Source organism: Ziziphus jujuba, chromosome 11, assembly GCF_031755915.1.
Source record: "Ziziphus jujuba cultivar Dongzao chromosome 11, ASM3175591v1".
NCBI classification, from domain to species: Eukaryota; Viridiplantae; Streptophyta; class Magnoliopsida; order Rosales; family Rhamnaceae; genus Ziziphus; species Ziziphus jujuba.
The window spans coordinates 25,182,381-25,200,272 of NC_083389.1; the positions used below are offsets into that span (position 1 = coordinate 25,182,381).

Here is a 17,892-nt window from a genome sequence, read left to right on the forward strand (position 1 = left end):
TTCCTCTAGCCCTTTTGCCAATCAAACCATAGTAAACTAATATATTTTAATAAAATAGACAATTTTATAATTATTATTTGAAAATGAATATAAAAATAGTATAATAAATGGATTATTGATTTTTTTTTTTGGGTGATAAACTATAAATTGATTATTGATTATTTGTATGTATAAATAGGTAAAAGGGTTAAAATGAAACGTGGAGGGTACAGGGTGAAACTTCCCAAAATAGATGTGCATTTAATAAATAAAATAAAATAGAGATACCTTAATTTTCATTATTGCAGATTTACCAATTTTGTTTACCATATTAAACATGCATTAGGTTTCATTACTAAATGGGTTGATATACAAAATCAGTGCCATAAAACTACTCTTTTTTTTTTTTTTTAATGATAAAAATAAATTTATATTTTCTTATAGGAAAATTAAACTATATTTTGAATAAGCTTTTTAAATGATTAGATTATCCAAGACAAATTATAATTGTAGTATTACTTTTATAGAAATAATTATTAATTAAAACGACACAATTTTCCGGAACCCAAATATCTGGTAGGGAAAACTCCAGCAGCACGTGAGAAAGAGAAAAAAAAAATTGGTCCCATGGAGAATGATTGGAAGGGGGTCACGTGGCAGCCAAAAGTGGTAGGAGGACTAAAAAGCAAAAAAGGATATGCCCGAAGCCCTTGCCCGGCAACGAAATTTCAAATTTTGAAAAAGAAATTCCAACGGTCCTAAAAATGAAATTTAAACATAACGCTTAGTGAATGTGAGAACGAAATCAACGCCTTCTCTCAAAGATTCAAACGTAGTTTTCTTCCCTTTTTAATTCTTTGTATTGGATTTTTTTTTGGCCCCATCTTTTCGTCAATAAAGGCGCTATTATTAGCAGAATTCAAAAACAGTAATCGTTTTGTAGTAGAATTATTTCTGTTATTAAATATATATATATATATATATATACATATGTATTGTCCAATGGATTTGGAGGATCAGAATCAATGGCGTTTTGTTGATGAAGTATATGACCCACTTCTCCTCACTGACGTTTCTTTGCAGCAACAGAGCTCCTCAAGGCCTTCTTCCAACTCTGACAGTAAGTCTCCATTTTCAGAACAGACAAAAATAAAAAATAAAAAATAAATGAGATTTTTCCTATCGGTGTCTTTTGATTTCTTGATCAAAATTTCTACTTTTGGCAGACAATCCACCTCCATCTCCACCCAGCTCCAAAGATTTAGTAATGGCGGATCCTTGTTATCCGTTCGATGATACTGCTGATCAAGGTAATATCATGATTAATGAAATAAAAATACCCATTTCGAGAATTTTGAAGTTGCTGGATCTTGATTCATGATTTTTTTTCAGTAATGTAAATATGAATATGAAAATCATTTTGGTATCTGAGTTGTTATTGTTTGGGTGATTTCTGGGTATGGATTTTTCTTCGCATTTCGCAAAGCAATTAAAGATTAGGATCTGCTAGTGTGAAAATGTCTGATTCAGTGATTGTATAAAGACTGATTATTGGTGCAAGTTTTATGGAATTTGACACAATCTAGGCTCTGCCTTTTCAGGCAAATCCATGATGGGTTTTTCACTTGCATCTCCTGATTTGGTAATCTGTGCTGAATCACCTGAAATACCACCCCAAAAGTATGGAGATTCTCCTGAGGTTTTGGAAGACAAATTCCACCAGAAGATTGAAGAACCAATGGACGTTTCCCTAGAGAATGGCATCAATGAGTATGAGACAAATAACCATAACGTCAACACTCCATCTGTTAAGTTCTCCACATTTTGCGAAACTTTCAAAGCAGAATTATCTCCTGAGGTTTCCTTTGAGCTTCCTCCACCCCCAATAAGGGAGGACGAAACAATGTGTGACCTTAACAATTTGGAGGACAGTGTTCAGACTTCGCCATTATCAGAATGCCACACACCAAAAGTAAACAACTTTCTAAAATTCATGTGGTTCGATTTCGTTAAGCAGGATGATGAAAAAAATGGTTCATATTGTTTTTTTTGTCGAAACGATTTCATCGCAGGATATGGGTGACCACCCTGAGGTGGAAGGAGACTATCAGAAGCTGCTAAGAGATTATAAATATCAGGAAAAGGAATTAAGTGCAGTGAGGAGTGTATTGGAGGAGCTTAAGAGGGAGAACCAAGCAAAGAGTAGAGAATGTAAAGAAGCTTGGAAGTCTTTACAGGAACTCCGGAACGAGCTCATGCGCAAGTCCATGCATGTTGGATCTTTGGGTATGAAATATCTCACACCTTTGTTAACCATTTGAATTTATTTGTAACAATGATATTGAAGATAGTCCAATGCCAGCTTTTGCGATTGAGGGGCAAGTGAAGGAAAAGAGTAGGTGGTTCTCATCGTTAAGAGACTTGACAAGAAAGCTTAAGGTAGGAAATTAATATGAAAAATGTTTCTTTGAATTAATTTTAATGCAATGATATTGGTTTTGAGTTATTTTCATTCATCAGATAATGAAAATGGAACATATCAAGCTAGCAGAAGAGGCATTGGGATACAACAAGTGCTTGGCAGATATGAAAGAAATGAGCTCTACCATTCAATTTTCTAGTATGTTAACATGAATGTCTATCCAAATTGCCACATATGCACAAGTTGATGAAAAAGTCTTTCCATTCTGTTTTCTAATTGTTATTTTTTTTTCATTAAATTTCTTTCTATTAGTAAACCAACAAGTACATTTGCATGAAGATCTCAAGATTAAGTTTGTTGAAGGGGCAAAGGAACGGAAAGAACTTTACAACAAGGTGTTAGAGTTAAAAGGTTAGCTGTATATTTCATCTGACTTCTACAGTTTGTGATATGTTGTGAAAGTAAAGACTTGTTGCTGAAATTCACACTATCCTGCAGGAAACATCAGGGTCTTTTGCAGGTGTAGGCCTCTAAACAATGACGAAGTTGCAGCAGGGGCTTCAATGGTTATTGATTTTGAATCTGCTAGGGATGGTGAGCTCAGTGTAAAATCAAATGGGACCAGAAAATCCTTCAAGTTTGATGCTGTATTTGACCCCCAAGCAGAACAAGGTATACAAACACTCTTATTAAACAAAAGTTTGTCTCTTAATTCCTTTTGATATGTTACCAGTTGAGGTGCAAAATTTTACTTTCTAAAGTCACTTCTGTTATTTTGGATGCCTAGCTGATGTTTTTGAAGACACGGCTCAATTTGCAACCTCAGTTCTAGATGGGTACAATGTCTGCATATTTGCTTATGGGCAGACTGGAACTGGAAAAACTTTTACCATGGAGGGTACAGAAGAATCTAGAGGAGTAAATTTTAGGACTCTAGAGGAACTTTTTCGCATAATCCAAGAGCGACAAAAGCAGTATCAATATAGTGTATCTGTAAGCGCCTTAGAGGTCTACAATGAACAAATTCGCGATTTGCTAGCTTCAGGAACTCAACCTGGAGTAGCTGCCAAAAGGTAGGCTATTGTGTTCTTAGCTATTTCTTTTCTTCAGTCTCCCCATATAATCCAAATCAGTTAGAATTTCCAAAGTAAGAACTCACTTCTTATGTAATTCTTCTTTGTGTTTAAGGAAAGGATCAATCTTAATGAGAAAGAACATATCAATGACTTTGCAGTTTTTTGTAGATACTAGAATTCTATGCGTTGTATCTCATGCTTGTAATTTTTTTTAAAGTTTGTCTTTTTCCAATTTCCTAAATATTTCAGCTAGAAGGAATGAAATTGCGTCCATGATGAAAACAGATTAGTGTGTAATCCACGACCCTTTTGTGTCTGGCATAATATTTAAAGCTTTTTGAGTATGCATTTTCGACATCTCACAGAATTTTTCATCTTAAATCTGTTTAAAAGACATGAAAGTGCTTTCAGAATGAGATAATTGCACAGTGTTCTGTATCTTGCTGATGATGATATTGGTATCTTTCACTACATTGAAAGATGTGGAACTCTGCAAGTTCTCCAAGAAAATAGCCTTATAACTGTAACAAAATGCCTTGTAGGCTTGGAGTAAGGCAGGTGGGTGACGGGGTTCATCATGTCCCAGGACTTGTTGAGGCAGATGTAAGTAACATGAATGAAGTCTGGGAAGTGCTACAGACCGGAAGTAATGCAAGGGCTGTTGGCTCAACCAATGCTAATGAGCATAGTAGCCGATCCCACTGGTTTGTTGTCAAATTTACCATCAAATACTTCTTGTATTACATGGAGTAGTGTCTCTAGATAGATTGCTGAATGTTCATTTTTCTTTGTAAATGCAGCATACACTGTGTGATGGTGAAGGGGGAGAACTTGTTGACAGGCGAATGCACAAGAAGCAAGCTATGGCTGGTGGATCTTGCCGGAAGTGAAAGAATAGCAAAATCAGAAGTTCAAGGGGAGAGGCTCAAGGAAACCCAAAATATTAATAGATCTCTATCTGCACTTGGGGATGTCATATCTGCACTTGCAACTAAAAGCCCACACATTCCCTTCAGGTTACACAAGAGTATAGAATATTTACTTTGTTTCTTACTTTCCAATTTGTGCTAGTTTAGTTCTTTATTTTTCTACTCTTACTCTTATTTCTATCAAAATGCATTTCTCTTTACTTGGTAGGAACTCCAAGCTCACTCACTTGCTGCAAGACTCTCTAGGTATTCGTTATAAGGATTATCACTTTCTAAAATTCTAAATGTTATGTATGTTCTTCCACTAGTTTAATTTTCATGGTTTATTCTAATAAAGGTCTATATTATTCAGGAGGAGATTCGAAGACACTCATGTTTGTACAGATAAGTCCTAATGAAAGTGATTTGAGTGAGACCCTTTGCTCACTGAACTTTGCAAGTAGGGTAAAAGGAATAGAGATGGGACCTGCGAAGAGGCAATTTGACACTTCTGAACTCTTGAGACATAAACAATTGGTAAGAAGTGATCCTTAGTTGGTAAGAAGTGACCCTTAGTTGCTTCTCTATTTTCATTCAAACTTTCAGGCTTTTCTCATCATCTTTTGGGGTTCATATTTATAATTCATCCTTTTAAATTTAAACACTGCTTAATAATTTCTACTTTTTAGGCTGAAAAAGCGAAGCTTGACTTAAAAAGCAAAGACGTGCAAATTAGGAAGATGGAGGAAACAGTCCATGGATTAGAACTGAAGATAAAAGAGAAAGACTTCAAATATAAAAACCTCCAAGAAAAGGTACATTAGTACATTGAACATTTGTTTGCTTATTTATTTGTAGTTTCAGATTTGGATAAGGAGACTGATAACCGAAGGTGAAGTTTCAATATTGCTTAAGAATTCCAAGTTCATTCTGCAGGTAAAAGAATTGGAATCACAACTTCTAATTGAGAGAAAACTAGCACGCCAACACGTTGACACAAAGATAGCTGAGCAGCATCAGCAGCAAATGAAATATCAGTATGAAGATCAAAATATAGAACCAACGAGGCCACCTCTTGGAACTCGGCCATTAGGAAATCAGAAGAATGGAAATGAGAGAAAAGAACAAGTAAATCCAACCCAACCTCTAATGGAGAAAAACAGCTACAAACCTCCATTACCATTTCAACCAATGGAAACTTTTGTAAGAAACCTTGATCCTACAGAAAAAGAGAACAATCCCGATATGGCTGAACAGTCTTACTTGCCAAGGAGAACTGGAAGAGCCTCTATTTGCACAATGACAAGGCAAATTCCGGCTGCTCCAGCTCCAAGGCGCACATCTCTTATTCCGCTCCCTAGTGCACCAAACACTCCTCAGCAACCATTTCCATTGTTGCCATTGATACCTGATCTTTCTTCTGACAGTAAAGATGATACAGATGAGTCTGAAACTAACTGCCTGCCTGAGCACACACCATGTGACAGTCCAAAAGTAATCAGAAGTAACAGCAGGAAACTGAGCAGCATACTAAGAAGAAGCCTCCAGAAGAAAGTTCAGACGAAAACCCCAATGCAGCAGCACTTGAGAAAATGTGTGAATGTAGGAGTGGAGAGGGTCAGAGTCTCTATTGGAAGCAGAGGGAGGATGGCACACAGGGTTTTACTAGGCAATGGTAGAAAACCTGGAACAAAAGGTACACAGAAGCAGCAGAGTCAGAAAGAAAAGGAAAGGGGATGGAATATTGGCACTGTAGGGAAAACCATTAGTTAAAAAGCTAATTCATATTTTACTTTTAACACAGGAAAAGGTTACTCTTGTAGCCTGACATGTATGGACAGAGATAGGGGGTTATTCTTTTGTGTATTTATTTGGATGATGCTAATCATCTGTTTGAAATTGTTCTATGTGTTTATCTTTAATGAACATATCAATGTACAGAGTTATAATGTTTGATGACTATATGTATTGTGACAATTGAAGTTTCTTCATGAAAGGAAGTTTGTGTTTGCACACTAGTTTTGGCTTTTAAGCTCACACTCTCTTGTTTTTTTCCACTTAAAGAATTATTTTAAAGTTCTAATTAAAACACACACAAATAGCAACTAGATCACAAGTATGTCTTAATTTAACTTATCAACAAAACAGCAACTAAAACGAATAAATACTGAGTGAATTGTCAAAACCTAGCCTCGACCTAACTAACCAAAAATAAGGTAAATCAACAAGCAATTTTCGGAACCAATAAGGAACTGACCAGAATATTAAGTAAAAAGTAACCAATAATTCAAGGATAAAATTTAGAAAAGAGATTCAAACAACGAATAAGAAACAATTCAAACAAATATGGAGTAGTTGTTGGTTGTTGTTCTTGTAATTTAATTCTTTGTATCAATTCCTTTTTTCTAGCAACCAAATATTGAATATATAGGCAATAACTCAGCTAATTCAACAATTTTCCAGCAACCAAATATTGAATATATAGGCAATAACTCAGCAACTCCAACAATTTTCCAGCAAACAAATTCGAATTCCAAACTTCAACTAAAAATCGGCCTTTAAATTTTTTTTTTTAATCTTCGGCTTTTCTTTCCTTTTTTTTTTCTTTTTTTTAAACACTCACAGAATATAACTCCAGTAGTAATAATCAAACCAAAAATTGATATTCCAAAGCCAAAAACTTCACCAACCTGAGACCACACTCCAAACAAAATCAAATTGCACAATTTTTAGGATTTATGCAATATGCTTTCAAATCTCTTCTTTTCTTTTTGAATATATGAATGCAACTAATTAAGATTAAACTAGCAACTAAAAAATCCACAATAAACCAAATCAACCAACAAACTAGAAAGCAAAAATACGGTAAAACAAGGAAACCTAATTTGACTAGGAATTATCTTTTTTTTTTAAGATGCAGAACGTGTATGAAATAAGAACAATCTTAACTTAATGTTAAAATTGCAGATTAGCATAAAACAAAATATAGCAAATAGGATAGATTAAACCTGAACCGGAATTGAAAAATTAAATTCAAGTTCTTATGATCACCTCAACCCCTAATCAACCTGTAACTAGAAACCTTGGTATATTGAAGACACCACAATAGGTGATGGATGTCCTATTGATAAGTCAAACTAAAACACTTGATTTCTATTAAGTATTTTAGGTGTTCAAAAAGAATAAAGTGAATTATTTTCTCACAAATAATTTTCCGAATAATATGTAAACTGAATTCTCATTGAAAATAAGTCCTTAAATAGCCTAAAGTCGCAAACCAATCAACCCTAATTAAGTAGGTAAAATTCGGCCATTGAGATTAGGAAACAAGTGTTGGCCGAATTTCACATACTTTCCTAAACCTATTTGGATTAATTAATTCCCTTATTTTGAATTAGAAATTAATTAATTTGCAATTGAAATAATAAAATAATAACTTTTCTAAGTTGATTTTTCCAGCAAATAAATAAATAAAAACCAAAATAAAAGATAGTTTCTTAAAACAAAAAGTCAAATTCAAATTAGGAAACTAGTTGACTAGTTTGAAAACTAAGTTATCTTTGACTAATTTCCAACTTGTAAAGGCTCCAAATCAGCTCTCATATGCCATGTAGGATGCCAAATAGGATTAATTATGATTTCCATATGTTTCCCTTGATTGGAAGAAAGAGAAAATGCCAAAGCAACAAAATACAGCAAAGCCAGCAGCAAATACAGCAAATTCAGCCAAGAATCTATTCCATGTGCAAACGACCTCCTTGGTTGCTTTTGATTCTGCCTTGACTTGATTCCATGACCTCTTAATGATATCAATTGAGTTCAAGAAGTGTTGAACCCATTCTTTGCTGCCACAAATACACTAAAACAGCTATCCAGGTCCATATAGGCCTCCACCACTTGGATGCTTAAAACAAGCTTTAAATCTTCGGGTATTGTCAAGCCCTTTTGAGAATTGATAACTCCTTGTATGAAACCAGGCAGGTTGTCCTTAAATCTCTTGGCTTATGCCCTAGTGATTGGCTTGGTCTTCAACTGTATCGGATCAGCATCTCAGCGGATTATCGGTTGTACGGGTACAGGTGGGTTCTCATCAGTATATCCCACAGTTTATGGTCTGCTATATTGTATGGTATATTGTATATGTTCTGAGTATATTGTTGGTTTTCCAGTATTATGGTTATTACTGCACTTTCATAATTATTTTGGTGAAATTGTGTTTAGAATATTTTATTCTCAATATTTTTTTCTTGATTAAGACATTTTATAATATTATAATGATCATTCACTTCATATCTTTTTGAGCATCGATTTTATGATATTGAATTGGAGACACACACTCAAGGTTTAGGATATTGGACAGTGAGCAATGGTAGTGGTCGTTTATAAAGATCTGGAGGCTGAGGTATCTACCACTTTGCATGTAGCTTATGTGGCAAGTTTTATAATGGGCCATGCCAATGGATTGGATCATGCTCTCATTTGAGGCAATCAGAATGCTTTAAAAAGGATTGCCCCTATCAAGGACATAGCCAAGCTAGAGCTTTAAGAACTGGTGCACAATTTCTGTAGATCGGGTGCACAATTTCCGCAGACCGGTGGCTATAAAGTACAAGATACATACATAAGCCAAACTTCAGGAGGTTGTACAAATACTAAACAGGGATCTATATCCACAGTCAGAGGGGACAACCACTTATCAAAGGCAAGGTATATGCTATGATAAGTTAGGAAGTACAGGCCACGCTAGTATTGTGTCAGATACATTATCTATGTTTGCTAGTGATGAACATATTTTATTGGCTCAAGGACCACACACTCATTTGTTTTATGTGTATGTGTTACACAAGTTGAGATGACTCCAATTCCATTGGGATGTCACTTGGAAATCTCAGCATCCACATGAGGGTTCATTTGACCTAGTTAGAAGTTCGAGGGTAGTTATTTTCATTTCATGGAAATTAAGATCTTAATATTAGAACCTAGTATAGACCAAGATTGGTTTATGCATTTTGGTGATCTCTTGTGGGACTAGTTATTGAGAACTAAGCTATAAATTTCATAAAATGATTTTGTGGGATCTGCTTTTGGGTGATGATTTTAGATCTTGGTTTTGATACTTTATTTCCCTGGAAATTGAAAGTTTTATGTTGACGATGTTTTATGGATCTAAGGTGGTTCATATTCTTGATGATAACTTGATCTTCTAAGGAATATGATTTTTGGGGGTGTAGTTAGAACATAAGAAAGTCATGAATGTTTTTCCTATGGTTTACGGATCAAATAATTAGTTCATAGTATTTGGTTGTGATACTAGAATTAAGATTTAAATTTTTTTATTGCTTGAGGTACAAATTCTTGGAGTTTGTTTGAACTCGAAAAAATTTGAGGTTTCCTCAAGAATGATATTTGGGATGACAAGAGAACTTAGACTTGATCTTTTGGTTTCATATTCTTTGATGCTGACAATCTTGATGATTTATTAAGCTTTATAAGCGATTTAAAGCCTTCTATTGGAATAAGTATGAGAATTTTTGTTTTATGACTTTGATGAAATTGCTTAAAAGAAAGATGTTTGTCGAGGTTAAGAAAATTGAATAATCAATGAGCAGCATAGATCTTATAATTGCAAGTACTAGGAGTGCAATCGGAAGGAAAAAGTACAATCTCGGTTTTAAATTTATGACACTAGTATTGGTTTAAGGAAATCAGATTTAAGTTTTAAACTTTCTCTTTGAATTGATGGATGGATTTTTTAGAAAATTATGAGTTGTTACTTTTGCTTCTAGGCAGTTGAAGAAGCACGAACTGAATTATCCGACTCATGATTTAGGGCTTGCTGTAGTAATCTTTATATGAAGGCTTGGAGGCACTACTTGTATGGAGCTACTTGTCGGATCTTTACCGATAAAAAAAGTTTAAGTATTTATTTACTCAGAAGGAGTTGAATTTAAGACAAAGGAGATTGATGAAGTTGCTTAAGGATTACAATTGCACTTTTGACTACCTTCCGGGTAAGGCAAATGTGGTGGTTGATGCATTAAGTAGGAAGTCTACAGGCTCATTGGCTTATGTATAGAAAGTATAGCCTTCTTTGATGGTTGAGTTACGAAAGTTAGATGTTAATTTGTGAATCCATACTTCATGAGCACTTTTTGCTAGCTTTTGACTACAATCGATACTTGTGGATTTTTTTTCTGAAGGCTCAATTTATAGACCTTTATTTGATGAGCATGAGAAGGAAAGTTAAACAAAAGGGAAAATCAAACTTCGCTATTAGAGGTGATGGAGCCTTGGTGATTGGTTCTCGGCTTTGTGTTCCAACTAATGAAGAGTTGAAAAGGAAAATGTTGGAAGAACCCATAGTTCTGCCTATGCTATGTACCTTAATAGTACCAAGATGTACCATACCCTGAAGGAGTATTTTTGGTGGGCAGGGATGATGTGATTCCGCCCGAGCCTGCATAACCGACAACCCGCTAGGGTGCTGACTCAGTACGGATGAAGACTGGGCCAATCACTAAGGCTCAAGCTAAGATGTTTAGGGACAAATTTTCCATTTTTATCCAGGGGGTAATTCATTCTCAAGAACACTTGTCCATACCCAAAGATCCAAGACCTATTTTGGGCATACAAGTGGTGGAAGCCGATACGGACCCGGGTAGCAGTTTTGGTGCAAATATGGACAACGGGCAGCATGAAATGGTTCCAACTCTTTATGGATTCAATAAATATAACTAAGAGGATATGTAATCAAGTCAAGGCAGCTTCAAAGGCATTCAAAAAGTGGTTGTACGGACAGCTTCAAATTTGGCCTGTTTTTTAATGTATTTTGTGCTAGCTTTACTGTATTTTGCTGAGTTGGCTTTTTCTTCCCCTTCTAAGCATGGGCAACGTGTGGGACTGCATGGTTAGCTTATTTGGCATCCTAAAAAGCATATGGAAGCTGATTTGGAGTCTAAATTGGTCAAAGTTTAGTTAAAGTCACCTTAGTCAAAAAGCTAGTATTTTAGTTTCCTAATTTGATTTTGATTTTTTGTTTTAGGAAATTAGTCTTTTATTTTGATTTTTATTTATTTATTTTCTGGAAAAATAATTTTAGGAAATTTATTATTTTAGTATTTCAATTGTAAATTAATTAATTCCTAATTCAAAATAAAGGAATTAATTAATCTAAATTAGTTTAGGAAACTAGGAAAAATTAGGCACATTCCCTTTCTCTACTTTCTTTTTCTCCACACTTTGAATCCGGTTTTGAATTAATTTTTTTAGGGTTTTTTCTTTGTAATCTTAGCCTATTTAAAAGCTTATTTTCAATGAGAAATCAAGCTTGAATTTTATACAAAAAATTATTTGTGAGATTGAATTCTCTTTGTTCTTTTGAACACCTAAAACACCATTAGTGAATGAGTGTTTTAGTTTGACTTATCAATGGGCCTTCCATCATCTATTATGGCATCTTCATTATATACCAAGGTTTCTAATCACAGGTTGGTTAGGGGTCCAGGTAACCATTAGAACTTGAACATAATTAGATCCGAGCTAATATAATACGGGTTTAGGAGCAGGTCATCCTAGGTTTGTATCAAGGGATGAAGAGAGAAGTTGCTAAATATGTATCCAAGTGTTTCATTTGCCAGCAAATGAAGGTAGGAGACAAAATTCTTCTGGACTTCTATAGCCTTATCCATCCCAGAATGGAAATGAAAGCACATTATAATGGATTTTATATTCAAGCTTCCTCCCACAGTTCAAAGACATGATGGTATTTAGGTGATAGTCGATCAATTCACCAAGTCCGCATAATTCCTATGTATACGTGATAGGTTTTCTCCTGAAAAGTTAGCGAAACTCTTTATGAATCATATAGTGAGTTTGCATGGGGTGCCAATATCGATTATATCTGACAAAGATCCACAGTTCACTACGAGGTTTTGATGAAGATTAATGAATGAACTAAGTGTCAAGCTGAATTTGAGTACCGCCTTTCACCCTTAAACCAATGGACAACCTGATAGGACTATTCAGATTTTGGAGGACATGTTGAGGTCATGTGTACTATGGTTAAAGGGAAATTGGATGAGTATCTACCTTTGGTAGAGTTCACCTACAACAATAGTTATCACTCGAGCAATTAGATGTCACTGATGAGAATCCACTCGTACCTGTACAACCGACTAGTCGGTGGGGTGCTGATCCTTACAAATGAAGATGGGACCAATCACTAGGGCACAAGTTAGGAAATTCAAAGACAACCTCACTGGTGTCATACAAGGAGTTATCAATTCTCAAAAGGCCTTATTAATACTCGAAGATCCAAAGCCTGTTTTAAACATGCAAGTGGTGGAGACAGATATGGACCCGAGTAGCTGTTTTAGTGCATTTGTGAACTCCAAGCAACAAGCAATGGATTCAACTCTTCATTAAATCCATTGATATCACTAAGAGGCCATGGAATCATGTCAAGGTAGAACCAAAAGCAATCAAAGAACTCATTTGTGCATAGCCTTTCTTTTTGGCCGAAATTGTCACTTTAGGTGCTAGTTTTGACTTCTTTTGTTGTTCAAGCAAGTTTGACTTATTCCAATCAAGGGACAATGTATGGGAATCATTTTTAATCCTATTTGGCATCTTACATGACATATTGGAGCTAATTTCGAGTCTAAACTAGCTGGAGATTGGATAAAGACATATTAGTTGTCAATTAGTCAACTAGTTTTCTAATTTGAGTTTGACTTTTTGTTTTAGAAAACTATCTTTTATTTTAGTTTTTTATTTGTTTATTTTCTGGATAATCAACTTAGGAAAGTTATAATTTTATTATTTTGATTGTAAATTAATTAATTCCTAATTCAAAATAAAGGAATTAATTAATACAAATGAGTTTAGGAAAGGAAGGTGAAATTCGGCCAAGCATAGTTTCCTATTCTTTATGGCCGGTTTTGACCTAATTGTTTAGGGTTTTATTTTGTTCTTTCAAAGCCTATTTAAAGGCTTATTTTCAATGAGAAAGCAGCTTAGATATTACTCAAAAATTTATTTGTGAGAAAGAATTCTCTTTGTTCTCTTTGATCACCTAAAATACCATTAGTTAGTATTTTAGTTTTGACTTATCAATAGGACATCCATCACCTATTATGGCATCTTCATCATATACCAATATTTTTAACCACAAGTTGATTAGGGGTTGAGGTTTCCATCAGAATTTGAATTTAATTGAGATCCGGCCTAATATAATATGGGTTTAGGAGCAAGTCGACATAGGTTCGTATCAATTACCTTATGAGGCATTATATGGAAAACAATGTCGAACTCCATCATGTTGAAATGAGACGGGTGAAAGAAAACTTCTAGACCCTGAGATTGTACAAACTACAATGGACTAGGTCAATATTATACGTGCCAGGTTAAAAGTAGCACAGGATAAGCAAAAGAGCTATGTAGATGTGCGTAGAAAGTAATACGAACCTAGGTCGACTCGCATCTAAACCCGTATTATATTAGTCTGGATCTCAATTAAGTTCAAGTTCTTATGAAAGATCTTAACCTCTAACCAGCCTACCTTGGTATAATAAAGATGCCACAATAGGTGATGGATATCCTATTGACAAGTCAAAACTAAAACATTCACTCTCTAATGGTGTTTTAGGTGTTCAAAGAGAACAAAGAGAATTCTATCTCACAATTAGTTTTCTGAATAATATTGAAGGTGCATTCTCATTGAAAAATAACCCTTAAATAGGTAAAATTCACAAAGCAATAAACCCCAGAAGACTAAGATAAAACCGGCCACGCATGCTAGATTCCTAATGTGGCCGAATTTTGTATTCTTTCCTATTCTAAATTGGATTAATTAATTTCCTTATTTTGAATTAGGAATTAATTAATTTACAATGGAAATAATAAAATAAAATTTTCCTAAATTAATTTGTCTAGCAAAATAAATAAATAAAACCAAAATAAAAGCTAGTTTCCAAAAACAAAAAGTCAAAATCAAATTAGGAAACTAGTTTACTAGTTTGACTACTAAGGTATCTTTGATCAATTTTCAGCTTGTAAAGGCTCCAAATCAGCTCCCATATACCATGTAGGATACCAAATAGGATAATGATGATTCCCACACATTTCCCTTGCTTGGAACAAAAAGAAAATGTCAAATCAATAAAATACAGTAAAGCCAGCAACAAATACAGTAAAATAGGCCAACAATTCCCTCCATGTGCAAATAACCATTTTAGTTTCTTTAACTTCTACCTTGTCTTGATTCCATGACCTCTTAGTGATATTAAGTGAACCCATGAAGTGTTGGATCCATTTCTTGCTACTTGGAGTCCCTACTTGCACTAAAACAACTACCCAAATCCGTATCGGCCTCCACCACTTGGATGGTTAAAACAGGCTTTATATCTTCAGGTATTGACAAACCCTTTTGAGAATTGATAACTCCCTGTATAAAGCCAGCCAGGTTGTCCCTAAATCTCTTGGCTTGAGCCCTAGTGATTGGCTCAATCTTCATCTGTATTGGATCTGCATCACGATGGGTTATCGGTTGTGCGGGTACGGACATATTCTCATCAGAAAGGATCTTGAGTTTGAGATTGGTGATAAAGTATTCTTGAAGCTCTCTCTTTGGAAGGGCATAATACGCTTTTTAAAGCAAGAGAAGCTAAGTCCTCTTTACATTGGACCATGTGAGATAGTTGAGAGGATACGTCCAGTGGCTTATAGGTTAGACTTTCAGGGGGAGCTTTCTCGAGTCCATGATGTGTTCCACATCTCCATGCTCCGCAAGTATATCTCAGACCCATCGCATGTGTTAGACACACCAGAGATTGAGTTGAGGGATAACTTATCCTATGAGAAGCAGCCAGTGCAAATTCTATGTTGGGAAAAGAAAAAGCTTCACAACAAGACCATACCTTTAGTGAAGGTTTTTTGGAGAAATCACCTAGTCAAGGAGGCGACTTGGGAGCAAGAGGATCAAATACGGAGCCATTATCCTCACTTTTTTCAAAAGTAAGGTACGAATTTCATGGGTAAAATTTCTTTAAGGGGGGTAGGTTGTAATGACCCAGACCAAAATACCCTATTGCACAAGGTTGACCAAGTTTGACCAAGTAGATTATATGTGGATCCTAGGTTGACTTTTTCTATGGTTAAATTTTTTTGTTTGACTGAGGTACCATGGTGTAGAACTCGTCGATATGAGTTCATAGATTGGCGGCATGCCAAATTCTGAGTTACGGATAAGAAGTTATGATTATGAGAAGTTTTAAATATAAATTTTATATCAGTGTCCAAACCAATCCCAAGTTTTTGTCTGTTAGTAGTCCAAGGCTCTATATAAGCTTTAGAAAGCATGTTAAACAGGAGACAAATTCTAAAATACCCATTTTATACCCCAAACCCTGAGAAATTCCTTTTCAAACCCATGGGTCCAAATTAGGTCATTTTGAACCCATTTTCCGTCCAACCGGGTCATCGCTATTTTTGCCCATTCTAGCCATCAACGTCTTACATGTGCCACATGAGAGGGAAGCTCATACAACGGCGAGCTCAACCTTGAAATTTCATGGTGAACGGTTGGCCGACGCACCCAGATCGGGCCAATGAATTCGACGGCGGCCAGTGAGGTGGGTCATCGGATTTTTGTGTTTTACGATCATTTTAGGCCAACCCATACACCTTTTCCCCCAGTTTTGAACCCTTTGAACTCATTTCCATGCTCCATTTGCCCAAATTCCTCACCATTTGAGAGATATGTCAACGGAGAGTTCATTCAAGATTTCCATCAAGTTTTTGGCCACCTAAGACACTTTTGGACTGAGTTAAGCACACCATTGTGTTTTTATCTCTTGGACTTTTTGTTGATATTAAATTTGTGAATTTTAGACATCGTTTGATAAATTTTCCATTTTTGGATCAATTAGTTAAATACCAGATAAACTGGGACTGTGTTTGTATGATATTTGTGAAATTGAAAAAAATTGAAGTTGGATTAGTAAAATTAGATATTATTAGGATCCATTAGAATGTTCAATTTTTAAAGATTAGCCTTTGGATGAAAAGCCCTAATTTTGGATACTGGATCCTAAGGGTACGCAGTATAATTGAACCGGTCGGTGTTCAATTTATGTAATTTTATAGCTATACAAATTATTTTAAGACATTTGGTGTACATGAATGTATTTGGTTTAGTTGTTGGAGCCTGAGAAATATTTTTATTATATTACAGACACTCTTGTTGAGTTTGGAGGCGATCTTGGAGGGGAGCAGGAGTGAGCACTTGCAGTACAGTGAGTAGTTATATTTAAAAAAAAAAATATATTTTGGGTATGTAGTATAATATATATGGTTTGTCTATTTTATGTATAGATCATTTGATTTAAATGATTACTTTTTGCATATATGAATATCAGCATTTACATATATATGTTATTATTTTATGTGCATTTTGATAAGATTTTAAATTGTTTTTAACTCTGATGAGTTCATAGTGAACTTGTGGATTATGTTATTTAAATATACCGATATTTGAATTGAGGTTTTAAATCATTTTGGAAAATGATTGATTTGAGAAAGTATATTAAAATTTTATGATTTTAAGCACATTCAATTATTTTATAATTTTATATGCTTAAAATTGGTTTATGGTGATATGTATTTCACTGTAGTATTTCTGATTTTAGCATGAAATGATGATTTGAAATTTTTTTTGAAATATTTAAATAAGCGAATGAGTTTGAATATTTAATTATGATTTATGATACAATATTGTTTGGAAAAGTGTGATATCAAAAGATTGTTTTACGGATACTGTATTGGTTATTTTTAATTGATGTATCATATAATACTAGTGTTTCGGATCAGTATTATATTATAGCGCACTGATTTAACCATGATACCCTGAGATTGGGTTCATCCTGACGGTTTATTATTGTCATGGGTCGTGAGGTTAGGTTCATCGCAATGGTTTATTATTGTCATGATACTTTTCGTACACTAAGGGTCGTGAGGTGGGTTATCCCACGGTTTATGATCTAATATATCGTATGGTATATTCTATATATTCTGAGTATATTATTGGTTTTCCAATATTGTGGTTATCATACACTTTCACAATTATTTAGGTGAAATTGTGTTTATAATATTTTATGCTTAATATTTTTGTCTTGGTTAAGATATTTTATAATATTATAATGATTATTCACTTTATATCATTTTGAGCGTCGGTTTTATGATATTGAATTGGGGTATAAGTTTGAATTTTATGAAATGATTTTAAAAAGGGGAACCTTTCAAAAAAGTGGAACAAGAAATCTGGAGAGAAAGTATTATAGAAATAAATTTTTACTTTTCTATTATATTATGCCACTCATTGAGATTTTTTTATCTCATGTTTTATTTGTTTTAAATTAGTTTCCCTAGGTCCAGGCAGTTAGTGACAGTCTACCTTTTACACTGCTTGTCACTTCATACTTATCCTTATCTTTCTAGAGTATTTATTATT

At 34.5% G+C, this 17,892-nt stretch overlaps 2 protein-coding genes across 2 annotated transcripts; both read left to right on the forward strand.

The window, feature by feature from the left end:
* The first annotated feature begins 769 nt into the window (after positions 1 to 769).
* Positions 770 to 6,403, forward strand: LOC107411404 (kinesin-like protein KIN-14Q). The gene is made up of 15 exons (XM_016018982.4): positions 770 to 1,099; positions 1,206 to 1,289; positions 1,581 to 1,951; positions 2,052 to 2,265; positions 2,342 to 2,418; positions 2,500 to 2,599; positions 2,714 to 2,812; positions 2,900 to 3,073; positions 3,189 to 3,474; positions 4,020 to 4,181; positions 4,278 to 4,493; positions 4,615 to 4,652; positions 4,759 to 4,922; positions 5,075 to 5,200; positions 5,322 to 6,403. Exons 1-15 carry the CDS (start codon positions 970 to 972, stop codon positions 6,156 to 6,158), a joined length of 3,078 nt encoding a protein of 1,025 aa, XP_015874468.3. The 5' UTR covers positions 770 to 969; the 3' UTR covers positions 6,159 to 6,403.
* Positions 6,404 to 14,919: 8,516 nt separating this feature from the next.
* Positions 14,920 to 15,402, forward strand: LOC132800038 (uncharacterized). Its single transcript, XM_060812937.1, has one exon. The coding sequence runs from the start codon at positions 14,920 to 14,922 to the stop codon at positions 15,400 to 15,402; it is 483 nt and encodes a 160-aa protein (XP_060668920.1).
* The last annotated feature ends 2,490 nt before the right edge of the window (positions 15,403 to 17,892 follow it).

Excerpts from the sequence above, each read along its gene's own strand:
- LOC107411404 (XM_016018982.4), top strand. The coding sequence starts at position 970 with ATGTATTGTCCAATGGATTTGGAGGATCAGAATCAATGGCGTTTTGTT. Across the intron at positions 1,100-1,205 it reads GCCTTCTTCCAACTCTGACA|ACAATCCACCTCCATCTCCA; the intron begins GTAAGTCTCCAT and ends TACTTTTGGCAG. Across the intron at positions 1,952-2,051 it reads CAGAATGCCACACACCAAAA|GATATGGGTGACCACCCTGA; the intron begins GTAAACAACTTT and ends ATTTCATCGCAG.
- LOC132800038 (XM_060812937.1), top strand. The coding sequence starts at position 14,920 with ATGGGTTATCGGTTGTGCGGGTACGGACATATTCTCATCAGAAAGGAT.